This window comes from Coenobita brevimanus, chromosome 87 (genome assembly GCF_032717465.1).
Source record: "Coenobita brevimanus isolate Jiangsu-jjx chromosome 87, ASM3271746v2, whole genome shotgun sequence".
Taxonomy (NCBI): Eukaryota; Metazoa; Arthropoda; class Malacostraca; order Decapoda; family Coenobitidae; genus Coenobita; species Coenobita brevimanus.
The window spans coordinates 24,266,689-24,290,651 of NC_137040.1; the positions used below are offsets into that span (position 1 = coordinate 24,266,689).

At 41.7% G+C, this 23,963-nt stretch overlaps 1 protein-coding gene across 1 annotated transcript in view; it reads right to left on the reverse strand.

The window, feature by feature from the left end:
• Positions 1-10,153: 10,153 nt before the first annotated feature.
• Positions 10,154-23,963, reverse strand: part of LOC145411032 (uncharacterized) — a 131,137-nt gene continuing 117,327 nt past the window's right edge. The window contains exons 17-18 of the mRNA XM_080281094.1: positions 22,607-22,669; positions 10,154-10,713 (exon numbers count right to left, since the gene is read on the reverse strand). Coding sequence (XP_080137220.1) covers positions 10,282-10,713; positions 22,607-22,669 — 495 coding nt within the window. The 3' untranslated portion in view covers positions 10,154-10,281. The remainder of the gene's footprint in view (positions 10,714-22,606; positions 22,670-23,963) is intronic.

The following is a 23,963-nucleotide window of genomic DNA, read 5'->3' on the forward strand; positions in this document are numbered from 1 at the left end:
GTTTTATATATATATATATATATATATATATATATATATATATATATATATATATATATATATATTGTAAGAACCGTGTTTATATACATATATATATATATATATATATATATATATATATATATATATATATATATATATATATATATATATTATATTTTAAGAACCGTGTTTATATATATATATATATATATATATATATATATATATATATATATATATATATATTGTAAGAACCGTGTTTATATATATATATATATATATATATATATATATATATATATATATATATAATATATATATATATATATATATATATATATATATATATATATATATATATATATATTGTAAGAACCGTGTTGTTTGTTGGTTGGTTTTGTAAGAGCCGTGTTGTTTGTTTGTTCGTTTGTTTGGCCTTCAGTCACACCCATACCAAGGGCCAGAGACCCCCAGACCCATAAATATTCTGAATCACGGTGACCCAAGGATGGTTTTAGGAGGACCAAAATTCAGATCTGGGTAATTTCAGGTCACCGGTAGAGCGTTCTCCTTTTTGGCTCTGGTGACGCCGGGTACCCCTGCAGCCCAGTTTTTGGCAAGAGACTCACATGACCTCCAGTTCAGACATAGGTTATGTGAAGTTTACCTCCACGGTCATTTGAGGTCACCGGTAATACACGCTTGAACAACTGGACCCATCAGCCCAATTTTTGGCATGGAGACTCACATGACCTTCATTTCTGACATATGCAATATGAGGTTGACCTTCAAGGTCATTTGAGGTCACCAGTCGGAGTTATAGTAAACAAGTGCTCACAAATACAATGTGTTAGTCTGGGAAAGCTGAAATAGAAAGTTGCTGGACCTTTTATAATCCTTCTTCATAAGTATAAGAGGTACATGGTGTTTCTGGAGTAGAAAGAAAGATTGAACTAGAACAAATAAGATTAGACTGATCGCCCTTTTTTTGGCCTGGTTAACGCCGGGTACCCCATTTAGTGTGTGTGTGTGTATACAGTATATATATATATATATGATGCAGTTCAGAAACTTTCAAATTTCCTGTTCGCCTTATCACCAAATGTTTAGCATATGAGTTTCATTTCCTTTTCTTAGATTTAAAAAATATAGCTCTTTTATATTCTCTGTTTATCAGTCTATCTACATCACCAGACAACTAATTCCTTAAGGGGTAGGCACAAACAGATCATCTCCACATCACCCTCTCCTCTGCCATCAAGCTGCCCTTTCTCCAGCTCACCCTCTCCTCTCTCATTTACCTCTCCACTCCATCCCTCCATCTCTTCCTTGGTCTCACTTCCTCCCCTCCACCTCATTCTCTTACACACACTTAGTTAGTCTTTCATTCTCTATGCATTGCACATGTTTTCATATCTTAGAATGTCCCAGACAGACACTTTTCCTAGGGGTAGCTTTGACCGTAAATTTAAGTTGTTGGCTTGCATCTACTGGTGGTGGCTGGAAGAAGTTTTTGTGTGTCTGACTCTGGGCATAGAATCGAAAGCCCTTCCCCAAGGCCCAGTGGGCATAGACTTGAGAGCCCATCCCCAAGGCCCAGCAGTCCTCCTACATACCACACACCTCCACGTGTCACCACTTCAGTGCTAACATTCATCATCTATACAACAGTTTTCTGTCCAGACCATACACATACAAAATCTTCCATAATCTATTCAAGTTCACCTTGTCATATGCTTTTTCCAAATCCATAAATGCCTTATTGATCTCTCATGCTTTCTTCTCATATTTGCTTTAACCCAGATATTTGATTCACACATTCCCTATCAACTGGTATCTATCTATTGCCAGACATCTGAATCTGGTACGGGATGGCCACAAACGAATCACCTCCTTTTCACCCTCTCCTCTGCCATTTGGTTGTCCTCACGCCAACTCACTCCTCCATTTCGAATATCTCTCTCTCCACTCCGTCCCTCTATCCCATCCTTGGTCTTCCCATATAAAACTGCATGTGTACTGTACATCCTGATATCCTCATTGCATTTTGTAGTAGAGTATAATTCATCCATGTTCTTCTTCAAACATCCAACACACTAAACTCGTAAGTTTTGCACTCAGTCTGGTCACCTTTACCTGTACTTTTTTTTCAAAAGCACAGTCACAGCTTCATGAAGTCTGTATAACTCCTCTCATGCAGACCTGATATTTCCCACAAATATTTAGTTCCACTCTCTCCTCCACATTTTATCATCTCTGCAAATAACCTCATCAACACTTGCTGCCTTTGCATTCTTCAGCCTCCTTATAGAATTCTGTTTTTGCCATTGCTGCATTCACAGGCACCTCATATTTTCTTTGAGCATCACTGATTCCAGTCATGTTTACTACTAGTATGCTGTTTTCACTCGCATTCATTAGTTTTTCAATGTATTCTTTCCAGGTCACATTCTCCCACTTTCATCCACTACCTTTCCACTTTTTTTTAACACTTATTCCTGAATTAATACACTTCTTTCCAAAATACAAGTACTTTCTTAGTTTCAGTTTTGTTTGCATTAATTTTTCTCCAGAAATCCACATTTCCTCCGTTTATTTATTAAACTTCTCATATTTGTTGTTGTTGTTGTTGATTTTGTGCTGCCAGGTTAAGCTAAGCATGACAGGCCCATATCAAGGAAATATAATGGAGGTGGTGAGCTTCATTTAGCAGAATATCCATGTAGGTAACTTTAGGAGAAAGGATAATAAGACACAGAAATAGTTATCTATACAGTATTGTGCTTTTAATTATATTTGGTTTAAGTTTTCAAATTAAGCATGAATAATTTTATTAAAAATGGAAAACATAATTCTGATCTTTATAAAGTAATATGAAAACCCAAAAGAATTTTGATTGTACAATATTTGCTTACAATTTCAATTTGGACTATCCTTATCAAAGAGGAAATTTCCATGATAAAACCTTCTAGAGAGTAAAGAATTGCATGAAAGTACTTTAATATTGATTACTTCAACTATGCAGAACTCAGAGGTTTGTGTCGAGGGGGGATGCATCCCTCCCCCTGGCTGTGGCCCTGCATGAACATGATGGACTGCAGGCTGAAGTTGACCTCCTACAATCCACCCTCCTCCTTTGGGAGTTAAGAAGGGAACTGAAGGACATTTGTATAACCGGGCAGCTGAACTGCCCAGTTACTACATGTTGGTGCTGTCACTTGAAGGTGTCACATTTTTATCGTCCATCATATACCCTAATTTCCAGCATCCATTCCAACCTCATTGATTTTGTGTGCCACTGCCCTTCAGCCTCCATACCCTACTAAGTTCTTCCTTTCTTATGAGTTGATACTTTTGCAACACAATTTTTGCATTCCTAGCTAAAACACTCCTTGAATTAACAACAAATTTCCTCCATTAGTTTGCTTGTAATTCATCAATGCTAACTCCTCTACATTTTGTTCATACTAATCTGACATTGCCGTTTATCGGCATCTTCATGTTCCATCTTTTCACGTTTAGTTTTATTATGCATACCACAGTGATATGATCAAACATTCACACCGTTCTTTCACCTTCCTATTGCCAACACTCCTAAACACCTTTTTCTTTACAAGCACATAAATCAGATAGGCTCCAGTCATCATTCTTCTGTCACTGTACACCATGTACAGTAATTCTTTGTTTCAGATGTGAATTAATGCATAATGTTCCCTCTTGACATGTCCGTCAGTTTCCATCAATCCCTGGGACTCCAAAATGACTCATTTCATCATTCACAGGACCTGTGTCAACTCTTCCATTCACTGTGTGCATATCCAGTAATTAAAACCACCTTCACCATATCAGTACTTGATATAATGCACCTTGAGATGATACATTTATCTATCTATCTACCCATTGCCAGACGCCATAATCCCGTAAGGGGTGGTCATTTGACTTTGAGTTATTTATTTTACGGGGAGGGGCACTAATCCTCCACCAACCCACTTGCTGACACGTAGGGAGCACGTATGGTCTGGTTATATGGTTACCACCCAGCGTTGTAAATAGTTTCTTGGCTTACATGAAACCATTTGGCTTGTCACTCGATGTAAAGCCACCTGTAAGGGAAAGAAAAGCAATAAGAAGTGACAGGAAAGATGGGAGAAATAGGAAGAGAGGAGGGCAGGCACAGAAAAAGAATGGTAAAGGCTAAGGAAGAAGTAGGCAGCACTACATCAAGTGAGTGGATGATGGTCGCCACCACCTACCACAATTATTACTCTTAAAATGAGCTGGAGTGATAGTGCTTAGTGAGGCATACTGGGTAAAGTAAAGGCTGTGATGAGTGTTGTTATTTGTTGACAAACCAGGTGCAAGTGAAAGAGGAAAATAAAAAAAGTAGGTCAACAGGCGGGCTTAAGTGGGGCAAGAGAGGAAAATATTGGAGTTAGACTAAACGAGAGCATTCATAGAAGACAGGCTTATATAACAGGCAGCAGTCACGGTAGGAATACATTTATCTTAAATACCCGGTATGAGGAATTACATAATAAATTACGTAGGTAGAGAATGATGGGATTGTCAGGGGGTTGTGGAGCAAGGTGGGCTCATAATCTCTCCAACAAAAGTAACTCTCTCTCTTGCATATCTGTCGTCACACGAAGCAGGTAAAAAATTTTTTCTATGCCTGAAAGGTTTAAAGGTACAAATTAAAATAAAGTAATTACTTTAATGGTAGTTCCATGCAGATTTAATGTCTCATCTGGCAAGAGGGCGGGCGTGTGTGTGAAACCTGAGCCCCGCCATGTAGACTGGAATCATAATACAGTAATCACTCCAATATCTGACATAATAGAGCCATAGGTAGGTCCGGATAGTGTTCCTGTCCGGATATTGGGCCCCAGCTTATGGACTTGTACTTATGGACCCTAACTCAGAGAAACACCTATACAACTCCCTCTGGACATGCATAGCACCTATTTAAGACCCAAATCACACCAATAAGGCACATAAATGACTGAATAAATGCAAAAGAAACATAAAATGAGGGTTTAGAAGTAGGCTTATACAATAATAAACATTCTGGTGACTGGCTCCTGGACTGGTACTTATGGACCCTGACCTAGCCTAACTCAGAAAAACACCTTCCTACTGCACATGCATAGCTCCTAACACCCTATTCACACCAATAAAGGACATTAAAGAGTGAAATGAGGTAAGTACAGTATGGAAAAAAGTACAGTATGAAACATTCTGCCTACTTACAGCAAATCCATGGCCACCTCGATGAATAACCGCCTCCTGTCGGACTCTGACAGTAAGAAGGATTTCCTGAAGCACTTGCAGTACACTGTTCCTGAAGTCTTGCACTGAACTTAGTCAATCGCACACAGAAGTCCGTTCTCTTCACAGTGTGCACTCTTGTCTAACTAATGCTCCATTGTAACTTACTAAGTGTTGCACTTTAACTTTTCCCATTCTTCTAATAATTTTCCAAAGCCAAAACAAACAAGTCTATTTACGTTAAATTTTGTTTCAACTGAGTCTTTTCTCTCACAACTGTAAATCCTTAACACAACACACTGTTTTTTTCACTGCACAACACTCTAAATTCCCGTGTGGTCTAGTGGAGAAGTTCTTGCTGTTTATTCACTGTCAAAGTCCGAGAGTATCACTGGCAGGTGACCTAGGGGTGCATCGCTGGGTCATGGTGATGGCGTACCCACTGTAGACGACTCTGAAGACAGCCGCAAACTCACGTCGAGCGGTGACTCCACCATGGCTGATGTGCTGGGCTGTGGCTCGGAGCATGAGGGCCTGTCTTGGGGAGGCAACGGAGTGGAGCCAGGGCTGGGCACAGCGGGGGTCGCGGGCCTGAAAAAACTGTCAATGGTTGATTGACGCAATGACCGACGATTCTGACGATTGATGATGCGCTGCCTGAAAGCACGCACTTCCTCCACGAGTCCCAAGGGCCCCATCTCCCTGTCGCAGTCCGGGTGTTCCAGGTAGTCTAGGATGAACTCTAGATGTTCCCGGAGTGCGCTCAGCTTGGGGATGGCTGGAGTAGTGTCCTGCTGAGAGGAGTCCGCATCATCGTCGCCTTCCTCATCGGAATCATCAAGTCCGGTACTGATACCTGCAACTGAAGACGCGATCTCGATATCAGACAACGTCTGATACCCAGGATTGCCCTCGTCATCATCCAACCACTCACGAACATCGTCCACTTCAACATCGTCGGCGTGTGTACGTAGCCGTGCATGGAAGTCATCCACGTCAAAGCCTAGAAAATCATACTCCACATCCGTTTCGAGAAGCAGACGAGACCAACCATTTTCCAGAGTCTTCACAGGGACTTCCTTCCATGCACTAGCCCAGTTGTACAGCGCAGACTTGATGTTGTAGCGGCGAAGGTTTTCCAAAGTCCGCTTGCCTCGTGTGACCCGTCCCTCCCTGCACTCGTCCTCGTCCTTGAGAACAACCATCACTTCGTCCAGGAACTTCCGACAGTATAGGCGCTTTGTTGCCACGATCACTTCTTGGTCCATTGGTTGGATGAGAGCAGTTGTATTAGGTGGCAGAAACATGCACCTAATCCGGCCATTTTCAGCAACCAAGTCCTTGTCGCACGGGTGGGCAGGTGCATTGTTAAGCAGAAGGAGGGCCTTTACCTGGTCGCGCGGGATTCCCAGTGTCTTCGTCTGGTAATGGATGACCTCCTTGACGAAGTGGCGGTGGAACCAGTCTTTGAAGATCACAGCTGTAAACCATGCCTTCAATGAATGGTACCAGACGACAGGAAGGACATCCATCACCCCACGAAGGCACCGAGGCTGCTTTGCGCGGCCAACAACAACGGGCTTAAGCCGGTGCATCCCGTTAGCATTGGCACAACACAAAGCAGATATCCGTTTCTTGGAGGGCTTGCAGCCGGGTACACGCTTCTCCGTCTCCTCGGCTAGAGTGTTCGTTGGCAGCGAGCGATAGAATAGGCCAGTTTCGTCTGCATTGTAGACTTGACCGAGAGTGAGGCCCTCCCTGTCGATCAAGCCCTTCACCTTGTGCCGAAACTCGTCAACTCCATCCTCGTTAGCGTCCAATGCTTTGCCATGAGCTTTACGGTTGGTAAGGCCATGCCGTAACTTGAATGCAAAGAGCCAACCCTCGGATGCCTTGAAGTCTAGGGCGTCGTGAAGCCTGGCGAACTTCTCAGCAGCAGCCTTCAGCTCCGTTCCACGTACCATCACACCAGCAGCACATGTTGTCGATACCAAATCAACATGGATTGGTTGATTTCTGTAAACTTGGGGGTAAACATAACCTTCCTCTCCATGTTGCGTTTGCTTCTTGACGAGAAGTCAGCCGTGTACTACATGAGTTTGTCTCGGGATCTCTTAATATCGAACAAAGTAGACCAGGCCAGGTTAAACTCGCGGAGAATGCGGGAAGAAGACCACCCCACATCTACTTTCTCCAATATCTCCCGTTTCTTTTCCAGAGTCAACACCACTCTCTTCCTTTTCTCAGGTGGCAGGGCCATCATCACACACACTAAGAGGAGGCCCGAGAGCAGCAGGTAAGGCACCACCGCAAACGCGATCACGTGGGCAGCCAAAACGACGAGCGTGCACTCGCGGCGAGAGACAGGCAGAAAGTGGGGAGGATGCAGTGGCGCTGTATCGGATGTCAGAGGAATGACGCACCACAACAGTGCTCTCCCGCACCGCACGTGGCAAGTTCAAATTACGGGGGGGATTTTTATTTTTTATTTATTTTTTTTTTTATTTTTTTTTTTGGGGTGGGGGGTGGGGGGGGGGGGATCGGACCATTTTGGGAATACTGGATCCTGGGACGATTATGTCCGGTTAGTGGGGATGTTCGGATATTGGGCGTCCGGATATTAGAGTGATTACTATACTGTTATTTAAGCATATTATTCATCAACAAACTCCAGCCCTCTTTACTCCACCCACACGTGCTCATACATGATAGTGTTATGTATAACACTTTCCAAATCATTGACTTCAATCCCCATCTTCTTTGTTTTGCAATGTTCCATTGCACTGTACTCTTCTTCCTCTTGTGCTTTATTCTGTGAATCTTAGTTCTGCATACCTTGTACTGTACACTAAACACAACTGCATAGTGTAGGTTGTGGCTGGAAAATAAATGCAAACTAAAAATACGGTATCAAGTTTATTACAAAATAAAAGAACGGGTTTCAATACTTATTGTATTATCTAACAGCATACAGAGGGGTTAAACTAGTTTTTGGTGATGACAAATGTGTAATATACAAAACTATTTACAACACTTATTCATATCCTGAGTATGTCACCACTTTACGACTCAGACTAGTACCAGTATTATACAGGCTATTGCATACTGGAAACATTATAAAATACTTGTATGTACAGAATCCACACATTTTTAGGAATGTTTATATTTACAGGTACTGTTCTGTTAAAAAATGGAATACGTAGATGATCAAAAGCTTCAAAAGTACCGTAATTTCATGGATAGATTATTAGCAACACACAGTAAACTTGGTGCAAGTCTGCTGCATGAGACTGGGAAAGCATTTACATGAGGGTGTTGCTATATCAGTTTTATGTAATCAATGTCTTTAATTTTATTTAATGAATTTATAGTTATTGCAAATCCCATGCATCATGAATCTTTAATATACTGTAAAATATATTTAATATATAAAAGAAAAAATATATAAACACACACAACCCAGTATTTAACATTCCCCTCCCCAGTGACTTCTATGGGCATTGCAGGACCTTACTTCTTAAAACCACCAGTTTAACGTGTAAGCAAAAAATGCAAAACTGTTGTCAAGTCTGTAATAGTTTTGAATAGTGGCTGTATTATCAACAATGAAAATGCAGAAATATGGACAAGTTTCCATTTTTTTACAGTAATTTCTGAAGCTGTTACCATGATAGAACATATCTTATATTTTTGTATCATTGCTGACTACAGTCTGTAATATGGGATTCAGGCTGATCAGTCTTAACAATTACTGTAATACAGGATTCAGACTGATCAGTCTGACAATTACAGGTTTTCAAGAAATGAGCATCAGAAGTTAGAAGCATGCTCACTGCAGATAATACTGCCATATTTATCTTGCCCTAATGAGCAACATCTGTTGGAACAATTTCTATTAACCAGTCACAAAATGGCAACACATAATCTCAGTGGTATGGTATCAGATTTATTGTTTTAATCTGGAATAGTCACATAATTTTATTCAGCTCAAGAAAGATCCCTTAGACTTGACGCAAATAATGATGTTAATATAATGTAGCTAAATATTACATTATCAAAGTTACAACTTTTATTTCCTGCTTTGTGAAAGGAATTCTCTTCTCTTTCAGGTTTATATAATTTGTTTACAGATTATACAAACTATAGGAACATTTAAATATTACTGCTACCAGACAAACTGTAGACAATTTTACAGCATAGCTTTGTATCTAGTATATTATACAGCCACAATGTAACAGCACTGTCAGTACATCATAACCCTGTATAAATATCAGGGCAAGGTTGTGGTTTCCTAAAGCTGTCAATGTTATATGGCTGTCACTGCCAAGGTTCATTGTCTTACTACTATACATACTGTACATAAATTAACAAACACAATACACTAACAATTAAACAACTTATAACAAATATTTTTACAGAAGGACAGTTTTTGGGCAAAGTAAAATCAGGGACAGTGACCTTTTCACTTTAGAGAAAGCACCAAAAGTAATTTTATGAACAAATGTATATATCACAGAAGATCGGTTCTCATGTTAAACAGCAAATCTTAACTGTACTGCTTCCTTTTCCAACTTATGGCATAGACATCTTCCAGGCATTACAGTCTTGCCAAAGCCTGTGAGAAACATGCATTCTGCATGATATACCTGTACTGTGTATGATAAAATATATGAAATAATTACAATCTTCCTGGTGCAAATACCAGAGCACTCTAAAACTAGCTTCTTGAAGAGTAGGTTAGAGTACACTCTGCTGACTGAATGGTCATGCATTTGTACCCACTCACTTAAGTTGGGAAAGACATCTGAGCACAAAGGGTTACGTGCACCAAAGAAAAATGCACTCCACCAGAGCAACCCTTTGCCTGTGATTGAATGGAGTACCTACAACACACAGGTCTGCATTAGACTTTGATTCAATGTATTGTACATTATTTTAACATCCCCTCTCTTCCTTATTACAAGTATTATTATTTAGCTATCAGATTTTTTTTTTTAATCATTAACTTGCTTATTCCTTTGCTCTGATTACTCATTTACTTACAAAATTAATGTCCTCTTTCCGAACGATTTTTCTTCCACGTGAGCTGGTTCCAGCCATAAGCAGGATACTAGTTGGAATTGGTGCTGCATCAGCCCCAGTATTTAGGTTTTGGTAACTGTTGTCAACAACGAGTTTCTGAGTTCGGCGAAACTTTTTTCCTCTCACCGTTTTCTTAACAAGTTTCGTATACTGGGATTCCTTGGGTTTTGTGGGAAACTTTGGTGTATCTGGAAGTTTCACAAATTTTGGTGTCTCTGGTACTCTGGTATGCTTTGTTGTTGCATCTGTTCTTATAACTGCTGTTTTCAACTTAATTGCATGCTGTTGCAGTTGCTGTTTGGTTTTCTCTAAGGGTATGAGAGGGGAAGATGGACCTGGTAGTGGGCTTCCATCATCCAGATCCATATCAAAACTGGATTCCTGTAAGGGATGAGGGAGGGGATCTATTAAAAATGTGCCAACTTACTTTCCTGAAAACACTCCATGCTATTTTCTTAATGTCCCCCAGGATATAAACATTTCAGCATTGTAAGCCAAATAAAACACGACCTCATACATAGCAACCTTTGGTTTAGTGACTATGTTTCATGGCAATACCCTAAAACTCCCAAATTCACAGAAAGAAAGCTATCAGAATATCTATCTATCTATCTACAGCCAGGTGCTACAGAATGTAGTTATGAAAAAGAAAAAATAAAATAAAATAAATACTGGAAAATCAGCAGTGCAGAAGTTTAGCAGCTGTTTGTGATATAGTTATCCTGCTGCTCCATACCCAAGTGTGATGCTACGTAAGCTTTCCATCTCATGGGGGTGGGGGTGGGATAGTGCTTTGCCCCCCTCCTCCCCCAATTTATGAGACATGAGATTAACCAAAATGTGAATACAGAGCTGGAGAGATGAGAAAAGAGTAACAGAAAAAACATTTAAAATGCTCATTGTTGGGATGAACACAGGTAAAATTATGAAAAAATTAGAAGTGCTCAGAATGTGAATGTCTATCTATCTATTGCCAGACGCCTCAATCCCGTTTGGGGTGGCCACAAACAAATCGCCTCCAAGTCGCCCTGTCCCCCGCCATTTCACTCCCCTGCTCCCAACTCACACCCCCCTCTCTCATATACCTCTCCACCCCATCTCTCCATCTCATCCTCGGCCTCCCCCTCCCTCTTTCCCCCTCCACCTCACTCACATACACTCTCTTCGTCAGTCTTGTGAATGTGCTAATATCAAAAGAGAAAGTGAAAAATGGAAGTTTTTGGTGTGGCTAGAAATTCTTTAGTGATGGTAGTGTGACCAAGAGTGTTCAGGAAGTTATACTATATTTTACTTTAATTTGGCCTAAAACTGCCATCTCATCATCAAGAATGCTTAACTGTAACATCATATTAAGACTACAATATGATCCTCATCATGAAGTGCAATGCAAAGGATATATTTTTAGTACTGTCTTTTTCTTTCACTAAGCTGTGCAAAATAAACTGTAAAAGGAAAGGAATCTGGCCCAGAAAAAAACCAGGGTGCAAGAAACATGTTAAATGCTATCATTGAACATTATCTAATGAAGTAGATCAGACAGAAAGCGAAATAATATGCAAATGTTAATGGGCCACTACTACAATACCAGCTTGTTTATACAACAATTACAGGATGCAGAACATCAAGAACCCTCCACCCTTTCTTGCTTTTGGAGGCTAAAATCAAAGTGTGCTCTGGTGTCAAATATGGTATACACACTACACAAGTCCCTACATGTTCAGAGGATGGTGTTATGCTTTTATTTATTTTTATTTATTTTTTTTTTTTCCCATACAGCACTATACTGCTTTTAGGCAGGTAAAGTGAAGACAATTTCATTCATTCATCATTCAATCCAATGTTGCCCCATGAGGAACGTAGGAGACCAGGGCTAGGCAAGTTGGTCCTGACATTTAAGATGGGAGTGACCAGCCTCACTCATTCCTGAGTGGCATTACGTGAGCAATACGTTCTTCATGGGGTAACATTGGATTGGATGATGAATGAATGAAATTAATCATCACTTTATTTGCCCAAAAGCAGTGCCACTCAATCTGAGTGGAGTGCCTTAGTTGCCCATTAAACCACCAGGCACCATAAACTGTAAAAATTAGGCTGGCTCCATGACCAACTGACTCATTTCCTTTTTGTTTATTTATCTATTTACATTCCATGAAATATGCATTCATGATGGTGGCATTACCAAATAGCTGCTAAATACAAGCTGCAATGTATATGACTCAAATTTAAAACAGTATCCATTCAAGTACGAAGAACCTTGAGAGCAATATTTTTCGAATATTTTGTTATATATGGGTGTGTCAGTGACATTTCATGCCATTCTGAAAAGACCATGCACATGTCTGTGTAGAAAAAATAAATAATTACAGTAAAACCTCGATATAATGGACTTCAATAGACCGGAATTCGCCTTTATTGGACTCGAGGAGCTACTGGACTAAATTCCTATGTATCAGAAAAAGTCCGATAAAGCCAGAAGCAGTCTGGACTGCCTGACCATTTCAGCTATGTTCACCACAATAAGGTAAATAAAAGACATGTTTATCAGTGTACAGTACAGTATTACTGTATATATTATACCATTTGATTAATGTAGTGAAGTTATAATGCAGTACAATACCACAGTGGTAGTCAAAACAGTTTAAAAACCATTCATACGATCCGGACTAATGTCTGATATATTGGAAAAGGTCTGGATTAGCATGGGGAAGTCCGGATGTCGCTTTTATCGGAATTTCGCATTTTTCGGAATGGTTTGGGCCCCAATTAGTCTGTTATAGTGAGGTCTTACTGTAAATAAATAAAAATCCAACCATCCATCCATCATCCAGCCCTACACTGCCCCATGAGAAGCATAGGAGCCCGGCTAGGCAATTTGGTCCTGACATTTAAGATGAGAGTGACCAGCCTCACTCATCCCTAGTGGTATTACGTGAACAATAAACCCCAACCACCCCTTGAATATAAACCTGCACTGGCTGAATCTGATTGGAGCACCGCAATTACCCACTAAACCACTACGTGCCATAATTTGGTTATATGGTTACCACCCAGCATAGTAAATGGTTTCCTGGTGTACAGGGAACCATTCGGCTTGTCACTCAGTTTAGAGTCATCTGTAGAGAAAGGGAAGAGGAAAGAATGAAGGAAAGAAAGACAAAAGAGGAAGGATGGAAAGAAGGAATGGGCAGGCATCCGAGAGCAGCAGTACACCGAGTGAATGGATGGTGGGTGCCCCCACCAACCACTAAATAATAATAATAAAAATCTATCTATAGCCCAATGCCCTAATCCCGCAAAGGGTGGCCGCAGACAGAACGCCTGCAAGTCGCTCTGTCACACACCATTTGACTACTCTCCCCCCAACTCACTCCCCCCTCCCTCATATACCTCTCAACTCTATCCCTCCACCTCATCCTCAGTCTTCCCCTCCCTTTCCCTCCCTCCACCTCACCTACATACACCCTCTTAGTCAGTCTTTCATTCTCCATTCTCTCCATATGTCCAAACCACCTCAATCTATTCCTCCTAATCTTCTCAACCACATCCACATCCACCCCACAATGTTCTTTCACTTCATTTGTCAACCTGTCCCTCCATGTCACTCCACATGCTCCTCTGAAGTAGCTCATTTCCACTGCTCTCACTCTTGACTTGTTCCCCTCTTGCAAGGTCCATGCCTCGCTTCCATACGTCAGGGTAGAGATCACAATACTATCATACAGTGACTTCTTAACTTCCATATTCACCTCCCTATTTCTCATCACTGCTTTTAGTGAACCAACAACCTTCCTTCCCTGCTGTACCCTTTCACGCACTTCATCCTCCAACGTTCCATCCTTATTCATCACACTACTCAAGTACTGTACTTGAATGCACTCACAATCTCCATATCCTCGCCATCCAACCTCACCATGCATTCTGTGACTTCATTCCTCTCAAACACCATATCTTTACTCTTGTTTACATTAACTTTCAGATTCCTCTTCCTACACACTCCCAAATTCATTCACCAGACCTTGCAACTCCCATTCATCTTAACAATACTGTATCATCAGCAAACAACAACACCGGAATCTTCCAAATCTCACCCTCATTCATTACAGCCACCCCCACATCCACTGCCCTACCTTGCACCTCCTTTACAATGCCATCCATGTACAGTATATATTAAACAGCCATGGAGACATCACAGAACCCTGTTTCAGTCCCACACTGAGATCAAAGAACTGACTCAGCTCTCCATCCACTCGCACTGTAGCCCTAGCTCCTTCGTACATACTCTTCACAGCACTCAACAATTTCCCCTCCACTCCATATATTCTCAATACCTTCCACATACCTTGTCTATCTATTCTGTCATAAGCTTTCTCCATGTCCATGAAGACAGCATACACTTTCTTTCCCTTCCCTAGATACTTCTCCACTAAACATCTTAGAACAAATATCTGATCTACACACCCTTTTCCCTTCCTAAATCCCCCTTGTTCTTCTCCAACTAGCTCCTCTGTTATATGCCTAACCTTATCAATGATTATTCTACTATACAATAATGCAGTGGTAACTACCTACAAAACCAAGTAAATGTCCACAACCAACATAAATGTGTGCTTTAAGACTAGAGTTAAAGCAACAGTGCATAATATAATACATACAATCATATACTGTATTTTCAAAGCATTTTCCCTTGAACAGCCCGAATGTAAACACATGGTTTATCAATCAATGATGTGATCAGGATAGCCTTTTCAAAGGCTCCTCTGTGTGCCGTTTTAGTTGCTGTTCTGGTTGCTGAGCTCCTTTATTTTCTTCTGTTTTATTTTCCAACATTTATTTAGAAATTCCTTGTACAGTATTTTCAAAGCGTTTTCCCTTGAACAGCCCGAATGTAAACACATGATTTACTGATGTCAAAGTTTTCATCAATGCATGAAATATTTAGCTGTAAGGTTTTCATTTCATTATTTAAAATTATTATTATGTATTCCATGATAGGTCTGATGACAGTTCAATGACCAAACACAAAATATTATTTGCTGAGTCGCCTAGTTGTCCACACTGTTTTGTACCTCGTCAGATGGGCGAGAATCTGTATCCCAAATGACAGTGTTCACTCTACTATATACTTAACACATCAATCTAAGTCTAAAAACAGTTTAGAAATCAGCCTAAACACAAAATTTAAGTATAAAATATCATAAAAAATGGTTTAAAAAAAAATACAAAAACCGGGGGTAGGGCTATGAGGGAGGGGTAGGGTGGTATTTCTACCCCCATCACTATCCCAGGGTATTGCATCTAGGGGTATCGTCAATAGGGGTTTGCCTATATATATATATATATATATATATATATATATATATATACAGTATATATAGGTGAGCAGTGTGTGAAGAATGATGAAGGAAGGGTAGTGGTGAATGGTGGCCATATTAAAGATGCACAGAGAGAACATTATAGCCGGTTGTTGAATGAGGAGTTTGACTGGGACAGGGAAGGTTTGGAGCCAGCAGATCCAGTGTTTGGACCTTGGCCGTTGATTGACACTGCTACTGTGAGTGAGGCAATAGGCAGGATGAAGGTGGGCAAGGCAGCAGGTGTGTCTGGACTGACTGCTGAAATGTTGAAAGCCTCAGGAGATATAGGGGTGAGGTTAGTCACTGACCTGATAAATATGATTATTTATGAGTGTGTTGTCCCTGATGATTGGCTGAAGAGTGTAATTGTAAATGTGTATAAAGGGAAGGGTGATCCCCTGGAAAGAGGAAATTATAGAGGTATAAAGCTTTTAGATCAGATAATGAAGGTAATGGAGAGAGTTTTAGAAGGTATGCTTAGAGAAAGAGTGAATATTGATGAGATGCAGTTTGGGTTTATGCCAGGTAGGGGGACCACTGATGCCATATTCATTGCTCAACAGCTTCAGGAAAAATATATTGGTAAGAAAAGGGATCTGTATTTTGCTTTTGTTGATTTGGAAAAGGCCTTTGACAGTCCCTAGAGAGGTGGTGAAGTGGGCAATGAGAAAGCTTGGCTTGGAGGAGGGGCTGGTTAGGGTGGTTATGGCTATGTATGTGGGTGCTCGCACCCAGGTAAGAGTGATAAGTTTTCCGTGAATGTTGGTGCGCATCAGGGGTTAGTTTTGAGTCCCATGTTGTTTATCATGGTACTTGAAGCCCTCTCACGTGACTTCAGAAACGGACTCCTGTGGGAGATGTTGTACTGTATGCTGATGATTTGGTGTTGATTGCAGAGAATGAAAGGGAGGTGGAGGAAAGGTTTAGGAAGTGAAGAAATGGTATGGGACACAAGGGCTTAAGGGTAAACGCAGATAATACAAAAGTGATGATATCTACGGTTGGTGGTGGTACTGTCAAAGACGAGGGAGAGTGGCCATGTGTAGTCTGCCACAAGGGCGTGGGAAGTAATTCCATCTTGAGTGGTGTGTGTGACAAATGGGTGCATAAGAGATGTAGTGGCATCAGAGGTAGACTGTGAGATAATGCTGATTTTATGTGTACGGCGTGTTGGGGTGAGCAGGTGGAGATTGTCAGACGTGAAAGGATTGAACCTGCTGGTGAATCTCTTTGAATGTGTGGAAGAGTTTTGTTGTTTGGGAGACATGTTGTGTGCTGGAGGTGGGGCTGGCTAGGGTGAGAAGTGGTTGGAAAAAGTTCAGGGAGCTCTTGCCTCTCCTGACATTGAGAGGACTCTCCCTACGTGCTAAAGGGTCTTTGTATGCAGCATGTGTTAGGAGTGTAATGCTGTATGGTAGTGAGACCTGGGCAGTAAAGGAGGAGGATATTCGCAGGTTCAGACGTACAGAAATGACAACGATTAGGTGGGTGTGTAGTGCGTCCCTGCGTGCAAGGTCTGGGGGGGCTGGGTTTACGATGGAAGAGTTGAGAGGTAGGATGGGACTGGAGTGTATTGGTGTTGTGATGAGGACAGGTCGATTGAGATGGTTTAGGCATGTGGAGAGGATGGGGGATGATAATTGGGTGAGGAAGGTGAGAAGTGTTAATATTGGGGGTGGGGTTATGAGGGGTAGACCGAGAAAGACATGGGACAAGGTCATAAAGTGTGACCTCAGGGTTAAGGGACTGAACAGGGAGGGTGCAATAGATCGTGCATCATGGAGAGCCGGCATTAGGTGACCAAGGCATACGCATGCAAGCATGTTGGAGCCCTTAAAAACGAAACATATATACAGGTGTGTATCTATATCTATCTATATATATATATATATATATATATATACTGTACACAGTAGGGCCTCGCAACTAGCGATCTTAACAGACTGATGAAACCTTGCTAGTCATGAAACCGCTAGTTTGGAGGCAAACTTTATATAGTGAAAAATAAAAACAAACTGGAATATTTAGAAAGTTCGATTATTTTTCCAGTTCTGTCTACTTTTGTCCACTAAATAGTCACATTATTACATACTTACTATAATTAATAGGACAAAGCGACAAAAATTCACCATTAAATGCTCAGAATGCAGTTTATTGAACGAAAAAGTTAGAAGTTGAAAGTGCACATGCTTACTGGCAGTAAGTGCCACCACCACCATCCTCTCCACCATCACCATCCTCTCGTGCACCAGCCTTTCTCCGTATCCCCTGTAGTATCTCATCATCACTTTCAAACCCTTCACAATTGTTAGGTTCAATGGGGCTGAGTGGGGCAACGTCATCTGGTCCTTCATCTTTGTCGATTGCGTTGATAGCTTGTCTCACAGCTTCATGTTCCTCATTTTCTCCACGAAAAGAGCGAGTGATGAGTGCCAGGTTTTAAAAAAAAGGCAAGGTCACACTAGCGTAGTGATTGGCAGGACAACAGTAAGCTGAAACACGCCATATGGCTCACTTGCTAAGTGCGGCTCACCCACTAGATAAGACTCGCTCGCTAGGAAAACGAGTCAAAATGTGCCTCGTGGCTCGCTCACTAGACGATGATTGCCATGGGTCGCTAGTTTCGAGGTTTTTGCCGCTAGTTATGAAGCTGAAGACAGTTTCTCTCCCATCGCTAGACTTGAAATCGCTAGTCAAAAAAACGTTAGTCACGGGGCCCTACTGCACACAGTACAAAGGAATTTCTAAATAATGTTGGAAAAAGAGAAAGAAGAAAATAAGGCTCAGCAACCAGAACAGTAACAAAAACAACATGAAGAGGGGCCAATGAAAAGTTGCTATCCCGATTGCATCATCGATCACATTCCCCATCAAGAGAAATCCCCGTCAAAACATCAACGATTCTCTGTCACAACAGTTCACACCTTGGACAATTCTGCATCATTAATACATTATTATTGTGCACATCAACATCATCATCATCCAATCCTACATTGCCCCATAAGAAGCATAGGAGCCCGGGGCTAGGCACTTGGTCCCGACATTTAGGACGAGAGACAGATGTTTAATTAACTGTCCTGGGACTGACTGATGGTTGGATTGTATACAATGCTGCTGTTTCTTCTCTACCGAGTTTGAATACGAGTCGGAGATAGCATTCTCCTGTGACCTTGACTGGGTACAAGCGAGACGAGCACTGGGTTTAGCTTAGATTAGCTTCTTTTATAGCTGTAAGGCCATTTAGATTTTTTATATACTCATTTGGGTGGGTTTAGGACTTGGTTGGGGGAAAACCCAAGGCTCAAAAATGCATCCCTATACTTTACATGTTAAATCTACCCCGAGATACAATATCACTCCAAGCGATGGGTTTTTACTTAACTAATTGCATCGTTAAACCAGGGTATGTCTGTATACTGTGTGTGTCTATATATATATATATATATATATATATATATATATATATATATAAAGGAGAGATGAGAGGAAGGAGTAGTGGCAAGGAGATTGGAAAGGTTACAAGAGGATGAGAAAAAGGCAGAGTATAAGAGAGAAGTGGAGGAATGATTGGGCAAATATGAATTGGAGCAGATGGGAGATGTGGAAGGTGTGTGTAGGATATTTACAGAAGAAATATGTGCAGCATGTGATGTGGTGTGTGGAAGGAAGAGAAGACGGAGGGGGGTGCAAGGAACAGCGTGGTGGACTGAAGAGGTGAAACAGGCTGTGGCACAAAAGAAGAAAGCATACAATGAATGGATGAGAAATAGGGGCGTGGAAGAAGTTGAGAGGCGGAAGAGAGAGTTATATGTAGAAAGAAAGAGAGAGGTGAAAAGATTAGTAAGAGAGAGTAAGAAGAGAGTGGATGAGGAATTTGAGTATAAAGTGGAGGGACTGTAAGAAAATGTTCTGGAGAGAGGTGAAAAGAGTAAGACAAGGTGGAAGTGAAGTTAGCAGGGGAGTGAAAGATAAAAATGGTAGATTACTAGTGGAGAAGGGAGAAAAAGTGAGCAGATGGAGAGAACACTTTAAGGAATTGTTGAAAGTAGAGGATGGAAGTAATGCGAGTATAAGTGGCTGGGGAATGGCTGGGAGAAGGAGGGAGGTGAGAAGACAGGAAGAAATCAGTAGGATAGAAGTTGTGGAAGCAATGAAGAAAGTTAAATCAGGGAAAGCCCCAGGAATTGATGGAGTGTGTGGTGAAATGCTGAAGCATGGGGAAGAGATAGTAGAATGGATGTGGCAGATGTGCAGATTGGCCTGGGAGGAAGGTAGAGTCCCGGAGGATTGGAAGTCAGGTATAATTATTCCCTTGTACAAAGGCATATGGAGAGAATGGATAATGAGCGATTGGTGAAAAAGATAACTAGATCTGATGTGAAAGGTGTAAGGCTGAGAGGAAGACCACGAATAGGATGGATGAACAGTGTGAAGAGAGCGTTGGATGCAAGAGGGATGTCTGTTGAGCAAGGAAGAGTGGCTGTGCGTCACAGAAATAAATGGAGAGAAATTGTGAATGAATAAGTGATGACGCAGCAATGATCAGCTAGTCAGGTCAGGTGCGGGTAAGGGGATGGGTCTGTTATGATGTGGCAGGGGTAAACCAGTTCTGCTGTCGGGCCCTGCTGCGGATGTCACTGATTGCATTGCGTAGTTGACCCTTGTGCGGTGTGGTGCGGTGAGGATCTGTCCGTTCTCCCCTTTGGGGCTAAGATGCGAATGAATGTGTTTGAATGGATGAGTAAATGGGGAGTGTGTTGTCCTGTCTCGGCTACCTCCCTTTCCTTGGGGGAAGCAGCCTAGGTATATAGATAGATAGACAAAGGAAAAGGGGAAAAAGAAGTGTGTGGTAATCATAGGGGCATTTGTCTTCTTAGTATAATAGGAAAAGTGTATGGTAGGATACTTATTGACAGAGTTAGAGAAAGAACAAAGAAATTAGTTGGAGAAGAACAGGGAGGCTTTAGGAAGGGAAAAGGTTGTGTAGATCAGATATTCATTCTTAGATCTTTAGTGGAAAAGTTTCTAGAGAAGGGAAAGAAGTTGTATGTGGCTTTCATGGATTTGGAGAAAGCATATGACAGGGTGGATAGACAAGGATTGTGGAAAGTGTGAAGAATATATGGAGTAGATGGGAAAGTTGTTAAATGCTGTGAAGAGTATGTACGATGGTGCGAAGGCTGCAGTGCGTGTGGATGGTGAACTGAGTGAATTTTTCACTTTGAAAGTTGGGTTGAAACAGGGATATGTCATGTCTCCATGGTTGTTCAATCTGTACATGGATGGGGTAATAAAAGAGGTACAAGGTAGGGTAGTGGATGTTGGAGTGGCTCTGGTGAGAGAGGATAGTGTTTGAAAACTCCCTGTACTGTTGTTTGGAGATGATACTGTGTTGTTGAGTGAAGACGAAGGGGAGCTGCAAGGCTTGGTGGATGAGTTTGAGAGAGTGTGTAAGAAACGGAATCTAAAGGTGAATGTAGGGAAGAGTAAAGTGATGGTCTTTGAGGGAGGTGAAGTCAGTGAATGTACAGCGAGGTTGGATGGAGAGGAATTGGAAAATGTGAGTACGTTTAAGTACTTGGGTAGTGTGATGAGTAAGGATGGAGGTTTGGAGGGTGAAGTGCTTGAAAGGGTACAGCAGGGAAGAAAGGTTGCAGGTTCTTTGAAAGCAGTGATAAGAAACAGGGAAGTGAGCATGGAAGTGAAAAAGTTACTACATGACAGTATTGTGATACCAACTCTAACGTACGGAAGTGAAGCTTGGACGTTGTTGGAAGGACGCAAGTCAAGAGTGAGAGCAGTGGAAATGAGTTATTTAAGAGGAGCCTGTGGAGTCACATGGAGAGACAGGCTGACGAATGAGGATATAAAGGAGCGTTGTGGTGTTGATGTGGATGTGATAGGAAGCGTTATGAGGAACACACTGAGGTGGTTTGGCCATGTGGAGAGGATGGAGGGTGAAAGACTGATGAAGAAAGTGTATGTGAGTGAGGTGGAGGGGGGAAGAGGGAGGGGGAGGCTGAGGATGAGATGGAGGGATGGGGTGGAGAGGTATATGAGAGAGGGGGGTGTGAGTTGGGAGCAGGGCAGTGAAATGGCGGGGGACAGGGCGACTTGGAGGCGATTTGTTTGTGGCCACCCTGAACGGGATTGAGGTGTCTGGCAATAGATAGATAGATAGATAGATATATATATATATATATATATATATATATATACACCGTATATATTTAACACCATGTCCCCTTTTTTCGATAAGGGCTAGGGCGTTGCCCCCGAGTAGAAGACTTGGGTTTGGAGTGTGTAGCACTTTATGAATGGATGCCCTTCCTGATGTCTACCAATGACCCTTGGGTGGATTTGAACCTCCGACCCTTTGGCGAGAGCTGAGCGCTCTAACCCAATGAGCACCCAAAAAGTGGGTGCAGAGGGAGAGAAGTGTGAATGCTAGGGGTCGGGCTAAAAAAGGGGGGGAGGGGGGGAACTGGGAAAAGGTCACAGAGTGTGACATCTGGGATAAGGGACTAGAGAGGGAGGCTGCCAGAGAATGAGCAGCATGAAGAGCCGCCATTAGGTGCCCAAGGCTGATGCATGCAAGCATGTTGAGCCTTTATAAATGATATGAAAAACAGCAATATAACAAAAATCCCTCCCATAATAAGTAGCATCCTAATTATCCGACAAAACCAACAATGCCACCTGAAAACAACACAGAAAAATATCACACCTACAAGATCCTAATACATATTTCTTAACATAATGGAAGTAATCGCAAAGCAGTTAGCTAATGGGACAAAGTGAATAAAGGGGAACCAATCATCACTAATGCATACCCTGACTAAGGAGATAGTTTACTTTCATTCAATTACATACAGCCAGTGAAGTAACTGTTTATTCTTGGAGTTTCATATACTTACACCAGATTTATACATCAGAATGTCTCGCTCAAGGTTGAAAGGTGTCCATCTCTTTTCGAATGTCTGCAAATTAAGAAAACAATGTAAGTACTCATCACTGCCACCTACCACCTCCCCCCACTTTTCCCATCTAAGGATGAGATGAGGCAATGTCCAAAATCCAAGGAAAGAGAAATCCTTGATGAAGGGAGAACTAAGCAACAAGCCCAGCAAAATGGGCCACATACCCACTTACTTAGGCATTCAGTTAAGCTGTATTCCTTATCTTTGTTATCACTATTGTTTAACAGACATCAACAACACTTAGCAGACAAATCATGATAATACCTCTCGACTGACAAGAATATAAGTTACATTATCATCATCAACCGGACCTCCTTTCCCACGCTAGGGCAGGGTGAGGAGAAGCAGCATCCAGATAACCAAAGTCTGCCCAGTTCAATGGGCCAAGCTTCCATTCACTCATCATTCAAGCCCACGGACTCCTGGCTCCATCTGATAAGCCAGAAGGTTTCCCCCACATACCATAACTTCACATATGCCTATCCAATCGAGTCAATCCAAACTCTGTCACAATAAGAAGAGGTGCCAAATCCCTGGTCATACACTTCTCTGCAAAAAATTCATGAGGCCAGCTCAATCTCTTGTCAGTCCCTGAGCCTCACCAACTTCCACACCTCTCTTCCTCACACATTTATTCACCAAATCTCTCCACCTTCTCCTTGACCTACCTCGCCTCCTCCCTCCTTCAAGTTCACTCAAAGTATACTTTATTCACCAATCTATTGTCATCCATTCTCTCCACATGACAATACCATCTCAGTATGCTCTCTTTGATTCTGGTGTCCACAGACTTCGTCACTCCGCATCTTTCACGAATCACATTATTCCGTATCCTATCCACTCTCTGTATTCTACATACATTCCCTGACAGTCCTATCTCCACTTCTCTTACTTTTGACTTTTCATTTTCATGCCACACCACAGTCTCACACCCGTATGTTAAAGATGGCACTAACACTCTTTCATGTATGCCTTGCACAGGTGCAACACTCAGGCCTCTGTTTCTTATCAAGGCCTTCATAGCACCAGCTACTTTCTTTCCTTGTGTCACTCTACTTTCCACTTTTGCACATTTCCCTCTCTTTTCTGTCATTATACCCAGGTACTGAACTATCTCACCAACTCCTGTCTCTCTCCACTCACTGTAACATCACAATGGGAGTCACCTTCTCTCTCAATAACCATCACTTTACTCTTTTTTACACTTATTCTCAAGGCACGACACTCACAGACATCTACAAAACTCTGCACTAGTCTACCAAGCTCTTGTCCAGTACAGTATTTGCAAGCAGTA